The sequence below is a fragment of the Megalobrama amblycephala genome, linkage group LG24 (assembly GCF_018812025.1).
Source record: "Megalobrama amblycephala isolate DHTTF-2021 linkage group LG24, ASM1881202v1, whole genome shotgun sequence".
Classification (NCBI taxonomy): Eukaryota; Metazoa; Chordata; class Actinopteri; order Cypriniformes; family Xenocyprididae; genus Megalobrama; species Megalobrama amblycephala.
In genome coordinates this window covers 4,605,028-4,615,515 of record NC_063067.1, presented here as the reverse complement: position 1 = coordinate 4,615,515, position 10,488 = coordinate 4,605,028, and the positions used below count along the sequence as shown (strand labels likewise).

At 36.9% G+C, this 10,488-nt stretch overlaps 1 protein-coding gene across 1 annotated transcript; it reads left to right on the top strand.

Annotated features, from left to right (window-relative positions):
- The first annotated feature begins 250 nt into the window (after nt 1-250).
- LOC125259828 (CD48 antigen-like) lies at nt 251-7,246 on the top strand. The gene is made up of 5 exons (XM_048177777.1): nt 251-511; nt 3,820-4,134; nt 4,285-4,344; nt 6,355-6,615; nt 6,753-7,246. Exons 1-5 carry the CDS (start codon nt 475-477, stop codon nt 6,887-6,889), a joined length of 810 nt encoding a protein of 269 aa, XP_048033734.1. The 5' UTR covers nt 251-474; the 3' UTR covers nt 6,890-7,246.
- Nucleotides 7,247-10,488: the final 3,242 nt, after the last annotated feature.

Here is a 10,488-nt window from a genome sequence, read left to right as displayed (position 1 = left end):
ATATTTAATGGTATTAGATGACTAGTTAATTGCATTTGACAGATTATACTTTCAATAAAACATTTGTTATGGGTTTGTAAAAGGTGTTTTTATGCATATTTGGCCTGAGTTTTTGTTGCATTTACACTGTTCTGACCAGCAGGGGTCACCAGCGTGTGGCGTTTCGAACGCTTCGACACAATGAATCATTTTGCGAATCAATTGGTTAAATTGATTCTAACAATAACACACTTAGCAAAGAAACTGTCATTTACATTTGCATGCACAGCTAAATACAATCAGTTATTGATTTCATGATTTTTATACATGGTTTTAAGAGTTTAAACATTCTTTTGCTGCAAGCTGGTACTGATTTCATGATCACTTCCTGATGAAACTGAATATCTTCAGTGAGATTTTGTCACATGTTCACACTGCTCGAGAGCTCCAGATGAGACATCAACAGAAGACACAAACTGATGAATATCTGTCAGGATGTTGGTTTTCATTGTGTTTTTCATCAGTCTTAAAGGTAAGATATCTAAAACCTCATATTGTTTTTGTTTGTTTGTTTGTTTGTTTTGTTTCTTTAATTATTTTTTCATTGCTCCAGTTGCTCACACTGAAATACATTTAGTAGTCGGTAGTCTGCACTAATTTTGTAGTCTAATTGTAGTCTTCTATTCTGTAAAATTGGGATTGAAGCACTTGTAATATTTTTTGGCTCCTTTATGATCTTTATGTTTTTTCTTTGGCTTTTGGCCATGTGAAATAACAATTTTGACATTGTTTTGTTTAATAAAACTTGCTGTTCACATCAAAAACAATCACTGTTCCAGAGTTTCATAGAGTAAATCTAGAAATGCTCCCTTAATCATGAAGGTTAGTGTGAAAAGACAGGTGAATATATTGTGTGATGTTCAGTATTTGATGTATAAGCTAAAGTAAATATTATAAGAGTATGTTTTGAGTAGGCTACTCCATTTCAAATAATTTTATATTCAAATGTTGTTTGAAAAAACGGCTGATATTAGAAGATTTTTTGAAAAAACTCAATAGGTTCACCTCATGGTGTTCCATGATACCCAAGAAAATAAAAGTAAAAGTAAAAGGTTTTTTTTTTTTTTTTTTTCAAAAACAGTTGAGAAAATACATATACCTTCAGAAGAACATTAAGAAGCATTCAACTATAGACATTCGTATGTAAAATCGAGAAAGAAGTACGGAAAATCATATAGGCCTACATATGAAGAGGATAAAGTAAAAGTGAAGGGAAACAAATGTATGTACGAGTTACTTTAACAGAAGGGTGATGTAGCAGCAGTAATGAGGACTTCCTTTGTGGTCAGAGGACATCTCACCTACAATGAAAACAATCAAGGAAGTGAAAACATCAACAAGAAAGAAGTATAGACCAAATTACTAATCACTAAAGCATGAAGTGGTAATTACAGGGTTTTTCCTACAATGAAAATGTTTTGGCGGCCACCAAAACAATTTTTTTGTTCCGCCAAAGCCTTATTTGATCAGTTATTGAGTTGTTTATTAGTGATGCAGATGATTGTTGCGCTGACGGACAGAACGAGCAGAGCTCCTCCCTCATGTGCGCGAACTCTCTCTGTCTTCAAAGTAAGCACCGTCTTTACATATAAATCTAAATTAACTCACGATGCTAAAAGTTCGGAAGACCGAATCCATCAACAGCTGTGAATAGTGCTCAAAAGAACATCACTTTGAGGCCTTATAGACAGCAATGACATTTCCTCTCTCAAGATCCATTAATGTACTAAAAACATATTTAAATCAGTTCATGTGAGTACAGTGGTTCAATATTAATATTAATATTATAAAGCCACGAGAATATTTTTGGTGTGCCAAAAAAAATAAATAAATAACAACTAGTGATGGCCGATTTCAAAACAAAGCTTTGGAGAGTTATGAATCTTTTGTGTCAAATCATGATTGAGATGGCGTGTCAAACTGCCAAACTGCTGAAATCACGTGACTTTGGCGCTCCGAACCACTGATTCGACACGCTGATTCATTTGTGCTCCGATGCTTCCTGAAGCAGTGTTTTGAAATCGGCCATCACTATATAAGTTGTTATTTTGTTTTAGTCTTGTCACTTTATAATATTAATATTGAACCACTGTACTCACATGAACTGATTTAAATATGTTTTTAGTACATTAATGGATCTTGAGAGAGGAAATGTCATTGCTCTCTATGAAGGCCTCACGGAGCCATCGGATTTCAACAAAAATATCTTAATTTGTGTTCCGAAGATGAATGAAGGTCTTACAGGTGTGGAACGACATGAGGGTGAGTAATAAATGACAGAGTTTTCATTTTTGGGTGAACTAACCCTTTAAAGGATTAGTTCACTTTCAAATAAAAAAATCCTGATAATTTACTCACTCCCATGTCATCCAAGATGTTCATGTCTTGGAAAAAAATTAAGGCTTTATTACAATATTAAAATTAAAATAAGGGTCTTATCTAGAGAAACAATCAGTCATTTTCGGAAAAAAAAAAATTATATTTTATATTTTAGTTTACGACAAATAGCTAGTGAAGTTTCACATTTGTAAGTCACTTTGGATAAAGGTGTAATTGTTTAAATGTAATGTATGAAGCAAATCTGAGAATGCAATCTTGAGAGACAGGAAGATGTTAAATTAAATTATAATGAATAAAGACAACAGGTGAGAATTTGTGGGTTTGCCACGCTTTTCTGCAAAAGGAAAGCATTTAAAGGTGCAATATGTAAGATTTTTGCAGTAAAATATCCAAAAACCACTAGGCCAGTGTTATATATTTTGTTCACTTGAGTACTTACAATATCCCAAATGTTTCCAAATATTTGTAAATCGTGAGAAAATTGCAATTTTAACCAAGGCTCCGGGACGTGTGAGGAGTCGCCTGTCAATTGCGTCATACCCACGTTACCCTCGGTTTCCGGTTTATTTTGTAGAAACCATGGAAACACCAAAGACGCTTTAATATTTACGTGTTTTAATAGACAAGGGAACAACTGTTTTGATATATTTATAGACAGAAAACTAATTATTGTTATATAGCTCAACACATTTAGTCTTATTGTTTAAATAAATTTTCTTGATTTTTTCGAGTACCATGCTTTACCATGCCACAGAGAAAAACACAAGCCATCCAGCATTTAATATGATATTGTAAAATCGATCTATCTTACTGCAGTGTGTAACAGTGTCTCACAGCAGCCACCGAGCGAACGCACACGTTATAACATCATTTTCAACACACTCAAATGTATCTAATATGATAAACAGAGCTGCGTTACCTCATACTCATGACCGGAAAAGCGGAAGAGGCGCCGGCGACTGTGTCATAATAAAAGTCCCGCTGCTCGTGAGGCGTGTGTTGATCAATCGCTCCAGCTCCTCGTTCAGCTCCACAACACTCGCTCCTGCTCTGCTTCATACTACAGTAACGTTAATAATCACATCCATGAACATGATTTCTTCCCAAGTCCTATCCCTATTCTTTTCCACCATCCGTTGAGGTGGAGACCACATGTCCCAAGTTTCCACACTCAAAGCTACGCCTTTGTTTTGAATAGGCCTCTAGCGGACAAAATTATTACATATTGCACCTTTAAGTACAAATAAACAGATGTATCTCCCATACATATAAGCCTACCGTTTCAAATACATATAAAAAATTAGTTGCTATTTCAAAAATTTGGAATATCTGCATTTCTGCAGCAGAGCGTTGTCAGAAGTGTTTCATTTAACAATTGTAAATGTATCTGTCATGTCCAACAACATAACCTATATTTAATGCACATTAATATTGTTTCAGATCTCGTGAATGGTAATCAGGAAGAGGTAAAGACAGTGATGGAGGGAGATGTTCTGACTCTACATACAGGAGCTCAGCTGAAGAGAGACTCTGAGACAATGTGGTTTTTTAAAAGTGACAATCTTATAGCACACATTAATAATGGAAAAGTTTTAACTCATTTTGAAAAGAGACTTACTGGCAGATTGCATCTAGATCAAGAGAGCGGATCACTGACCATCTGGAATATCAGTACCAGTGATTCTGGACTTTATGAAGTATCTCTCACCATCAGGTTACTCGTCAATGAGAAGAAGTTCACAGTTAATGTATATGGTAAGTTACAGTTGCTGCACATTATTATACATTTCATTATTACGATAATGTTGTAGATAAAGGATGTCATTTAATGAATAAATAATTTCATATGGTTTCTACAAAATGGGCTTATTAAAAGATGTATATTTATTTCCTCTTGTCCTAAAGCACCTGTCTCTGTACCTGCTATTAAGAGGAACTCATTGGTTACTGCGCACCAATCTTCAGGTGAGTCTTCAGGGGTAGATTACCTGAAAATGAAAATTATCCCATGATTTACTCACCCTCAATCCATCCTAGATGTATATGACTATCTTCCTTCAGACGAACACAATCAGAGATATATTTAAACATATCCTTGCTCACAAACGATTTATAATGACAGTGAATGGGGGGTGGGGGGGGGGGATTCATAAAAAAAAAAAAAATGGATTCATAAAAAATAATCCATCTCCAGGGGATTAATAATGGTCTTTTGAAGTGATGTGATGGATTTTTATAAGAAAAATATCCGTATTTAAAACTTTATAATCTAAAATAACTAGCTTTCACCAGACGGCCGTATGCCGAATGCGCAAGTCGACTTTCAACACAAGAGTGACCTCTGACCCGATGCATGACGCACAATGTATCGTAAGCTAGACGCCTCTCACGGTTCAAACAAATAGGACTGTGCAACAAACTCAAGCTTCTTTCATTTTGAAATCCACCAACATTTCTCTCCTCTGTGCTTCCACATTCATCATTACGTCATGTGTCAGGTCAAAGGTTACTCTTCCACTGCAAATCGATGTGTACGGCCGTCTGAGTCTCTCCATCAGTGTCGACTCCGGTTTGAACAATGTAAGGCTGAACACCGTTACTGACAATCCTCATTTTGGCTGCGTGAGATTCTCCAGCTTTGTTGTTGTTGAGCTGTTAAAGCTCCGCCCTCTTCTGGAAAAGGGGCGGGGAGCAGCAGCTCATTTGCATTTAAAGGGACACACACAAAAACGGCGTGTTTTTGCTCAAGCTATAATAAATGATCTGTGGGATATTTTGAGCTGAAACTTCACAGACACATTCTGGGACACCAGAGGGGGCACATTTTATTTCTGTCTAATTGGCTCTGTTTGTGTGCCCGTGAGTCTGTGTGCTGAGATGAGTAAATATCCAATTACGCACAATTTAGGGGGTGCTTAGCCACGCTTGCACTTTAACAGGGTGAGCGCGCAGAGAAGTGAGGCTGCGGTACGAGGAAGCGCCACCGTCTTTTACATCATAGTATCATGCAACAGTACAAATTCTTTCATTTGCAATTCTGGCGCCTCCGTCTCAATGTACTGTACAAAGCGAGATAGATTCACATCATGTGTTAACGGTAGAGTTGCGCTCACTGCAGTTATTCACAATCGTGAAAGTTCATTATGTGCATGCGTTTTAAATCTTAGTTTAAACATTTCATTCACCTGCTGTTCTAACATGCGCTTTTCTGTGTGTGCACACAAGCCTGTCAAACAGTGATGGACTAAGTTATCTTACTGGGCTAATACAATAAAATACACACAAGGTTAACAAACACTTTATGCCTAAAGTGAAAGAAAAATGGAATGCGTGTCTGCATGTGTGCAGGTCTTAAAGTGATAGCAGCCTAATGGTGAACATGCTGCCATTTGTCCTTAAAGGGATAGTTCACCCCAAAATTAACATTAATAAAAGTAAAACAAAGAGTATTGCAATTAAAATACTATTCTTTTATCCTTAACCTCTTACTGTTCCTGTCGCCTGTAAGTAAAGAATAACAAAAAACACTTTGATGTGCCAAGCCATTAAAACCAAACCGAACCGAAAACCGTGGTTAAAAACCCAAGGTTTGTTTTGAACCGTGGACTGACTGTATCGTTGCATCCCTACTTGATATCCAGTCCTACTTCAAAATGTGCCTGATCACAACCATTAAAGCTTTTATATTTTAGATATATCTCTGATTGTGTTCGTCTGAAAGAAGATAGTCACATACATCTAGGATGGCTTGAGGGTGAGTAAATCATGGGATAATTTTCATTGGGTGAACAAACTCTTTAAGTCAGTTCATTCAGTTGCCATCTTGTCCTAGGGTTCTTCTCCTGACCTCTAAATCATTGCTAAGCCAAATAGGCAGGAGTTTGTTTCAGAGTAATTAAAGCCATAAATACTAACAGAATAAAGACCTCCTGAACTTTAACAAATGAAATGTAACCCAAAACAAATCTCTACCAGGCACTTTGAATCAGTCACGAGCAGTAGAAGATTTCTGCTCTGTGTTCTGCTCTGTGAGAAATGATCGAGACGTGTTCATCTCGTGGTATAAAGGGAGTGAAATGGTGAATCAGACCAGCAATCCTGATCTCAGCATCAAACTCAGTTTACCATTAGAGCTTCATTATAATGATTCAGAGATCTACAGCTGCACGGCTGCAAATCCAGTGAGCAAAAAGAGCGTCAGTCTTCACATGAACGAGATCTGCCCACGACATGAAGGTACGAGAACTCAAACTATATTTAACACAAAACACTCTTCCTGCCACAGTGACCGCTGTGCGGCTTCTGTTTTTCCACAGGAAAAAAACCCTTTAATGAGACAGAAAATGTTTCTGAACAACTCTCTTCTGTTTCAGATTGTCTGGATCATTGTGGCGTCACTGAAGCTCTGATTCGACTGGTTTTGTCTGGTCTGGTGGGAATCGCCACTGTTTTCTTTCTGGTTGAGCATGTGAAGATCTCCTCATCTCAGAGAAGAGCTGCTGCTGTGTGATGATGATACTTTCAGAGTTTGCAGGCTGTGAACTTTGACACTGAAGGAGGTTTGCAGGGTAAAGAGTTTAAAGTGTAAAGCACCTCATTTATTACTTTGGATAAAGCTATCTGCTAAAATGATATGTAGTAGGCTAAGTGTGACCAGTATGCTTTGCAGGTTACATAAAATGCACACAAACATTTATACTAACCTAAATATATTTATGTGTGAGTATGAATGTTTAATTTGTATGTTTGGCGGTTTGACTGTTATAATCATTAATAATGTATTAAAGTTTTGCTTGTAACTTTAATAGCTTAATTTTGTTCAGTGTTTCAGAGTAAAACACTATTAAAATAGCATTAGCAGACAGCACGAGGATCCTGGCTTTTTTAAATCAAGTATGGTTGATCTAGATAAAAAAAGTTTTTACCCTCGTCAATGTTTTATTAATTAAACGTTGATTAAAGTTTCCTCAATTTCATTATACAGCTAAAAGATTGTCAAGAACGCTGCCTGAACAATAAATCGAGGGGCAGGTTCAAGCTCAAACTGGTGTGCAACGTTTTGTTACTTTTTTTTTTTTTTTTGAACGACATGTTTCCTGGAAACGGTGTGCAACGGGGTTTGAGATACGTTTTCTCTTGTTTGGTGGGTGTGTCAAAAATGTCAGCCCAATCAGCATCAACATGTAAATAAACCACTCAGTATTAAAGAGACAGCTTGCACAATGGGTCCAAGTAAATTCGTTTACAAATGTGTTCTGTTTTATTCTGGACAGCAATTATTCAGTATTAAACACGTATTTATACCGACTTCATCAGGCTCTGAAAATTCTTCAAAAAGAACACAAAGAATGTCCTTCTCAGCTGCCATAGTTGCAACTCGTGCGTCATCAGAACAGGGTGTTCAACGCACCACCGTTTCCATTTAAAAAACTTTTCGCAGCGTTTTGTCGGGGCTGAACTCAGCCCTGGCCTGAAGAGATCTACATGCCAATATTCAGTTACAGTCATAGCGCCACCTGCTGGCAACAGGAAATGACGTTTTACTCTGTGATTAACTCCTCATAGAGATTTAACCAGATCAACATCATATTTGGTCAGTCTAATCTTAAGGCCTTTGTGATGTTAAATTGCAAAGATCTTGAGTGTTCGCTGAAGGGCGTGTCTGTGGAACGACAAAGTCTGGGCTGAGTTCAGCCCCAACAAAACGTTGCAAAACGTTTTTTAAACGGAAACGGTGGTGCGTTGAACACCCCGTTGTGATGACGCAAGAGATGCAACTATGGCAACTGAGAAGGCCATTCTTTGTGTTCTTTCTGAAGAATTTTCGGAGCCTGATGAAATCGGTATAAATACGTGTTTAATACTACAAAATACACTCGATGTTACAGTCACTGCCCTTGCCGTCCAGAATAAAAGAGAAAATCTCAATCGAGTGAAGGGATTTGTGGAAACTTCTAATTATTGTGATACAACATTTGCCTTTGTTTATGAAAGTTTATGAAAGTATCACTCCACAATATAATAGCAAAATAGTATAGTATTTTTATATTACATTAATCAGTGTCTAGCACACATTCGGATATGGACCAGAAGACATTGCAAATAAATGATATTTAGACAGACTTAAAGTTCCAGATCTATACTTGTGCTCTTATTGTTTAAGTTATTTTGCCATTAATGTAAATACACATGTGCAAACAATATACTTGCTCTAATATGCTCTTATGAATGTATTTTGTTGTTAATTACATTTACGAGCTGTCCCTTTAATACCGCGTGGTTTATATGTATGTTGATGCTGATTGGGTAAACATTTTTGACACACCCACCAAACAAGAGAAAACGTATCTCAAACCTGTTGCACACCGTTGCACACCGTTTCCAGGAAACATGTCGTTCAACCCGGAAACCGTAGCAAAACGTTGCACACCGGTTTGAGCTTGAACGTGCCCTGGATGTTTCGCCATTAAACAGGAAGTTGTTGTAACTCAGGCATACAGATTCTACGTCCCAATTCGCCTACTTATACTACGCCCTAAAAGTATGTACTCTTTCTGTGAACAAAAAGTACTTACTTTTGAGTGTGTAGCAAAAGAGTAGACAAGCTTTGGGACATACTATCACGTCATACAATCGCCTCTTTGCTCTCTGTCGCATCCTGTCACCGTAAACTGACCTGTCAATCATCTTACATCCTCCAGATTTCATTTAGCTAATTTCCTACCGTATCGGAGAGAAATGCAGCACGTTGATCTGCAGTCGAGGGTCTTTCATGTGGAGAACTCTCCTCATATTAATGCATTTAAATGTTAAAGGCCAATCGGATCTTTATAAATTGGTATTTACAGATAAAAAATAACACAGATGACAATAAATAGGCCTAAATATTTTCTATCAATTTGAACCAATTATTAGTCACTCAAACAACCTCTCAGCGTCGATCACGCATATTCGGCATGTTTTGTAGTTTTTTAACACTTTTTACTCGTGTTTGTAGTTCTGAACTGAATCCTCGTCCAATGCGCAATGGGTTGTGGGCAATATTAGCCTTTATAGTGTGCACGGATCCACACTTCGAAAATCTACCGGAAATAGTAGACCATCCGGGGACTTTTGGCATACTCTTTTCAACATACTATGCTTTGGGACACACTTATTTTAATCTCACATACTATTTAGGATGGATAGTACGGACATTGGGACGCAGGGAGTGTCCGATCTGCCCCAAACTTCACATGTGTGATAAGAGTCCCGGGGCCTAATTTATAAAACTTTCCGTAGATTTCATCCTAAAAGTGTACATACACACAAAAAGCTAGATTCTGCATACACACCAAAATTTCCAGATTTATAAAACCATGAACGCCAGAACCTGCGCAAAAATCCCTTTATAAATCCCAGTTGCACATATGTGCATCTCCACCCAGTCTCCTCCCCAAAATCACCATATATGGAGCTTATGACACCTAGTTTAACTATGCATAACATCATCTGCATGTCATTTCCATACATATTCCCATCCACGTGACACCATGGTTAACACCATCAAAGGTACAAGACATTGGAAAATAGATATGACTATAAATACCATTTGTGTAATAACAGTATTTTAATTGTTTTAATTGCATACATTTCATCAATTCAAATCAAATTTATGCAGTTTTGCCAATAAGCTGAAAATATCTTTTAGGATGTTTAGGCTATTTTTAGTGGAAACAGATAGGTCTGCTTATTTATTGCAGTGTAAATACAATTATCTGTCTCAGCGCATCACTGACAAAGTAGAAAAGTAAATGTGCAGATCTTACTGTTTTCTTCAAGTTGTATCCTTGAAATAGTGTTATTTTTCATAATTGTTTGAAGATGCCTTACTTTTTATGGTGTACTGAAATTGTAAAATAATTTATATTTGAATGCATTTCCACTTTTTGTCCCCAAATCTCAGACAATTTAACAAATAGCCTACCTTTGACTAAAGTGTTTTGTATTAGTAGTCCTTATGCTGGGGCATGTGCCAAAATGATTGATGACCTGACCTTTAACCTTTGACCTTTATGACATATGATATTTTTTTTTATTAAGAGAGTTATCATTTTATTTATAAACTTT

Bases quoted from the DNA above. Each gene is read 5' to 3' on its own strand.
- LOC125259828 (XM_048177777.1), top strand. From the start codon at position 475: ATGTTGGTTTTCATTGTGTTTTTCATCAGTCTTAAAG. The intron at 4,135-4,284 runs GTAAGTTACAGT...CTTGTCCTAAAG, and splicing joins GTTCACAGTTAATGTATATG to CACCTGTCTCTGTACCTGCT. The intron at 6,616-6,752 runs GTACGAGAACTC...CTTCTGTTTCAG, and splicing joins GATCTGCCCACGACATGAAG to ATTGTCTGGATCATTGTGGC.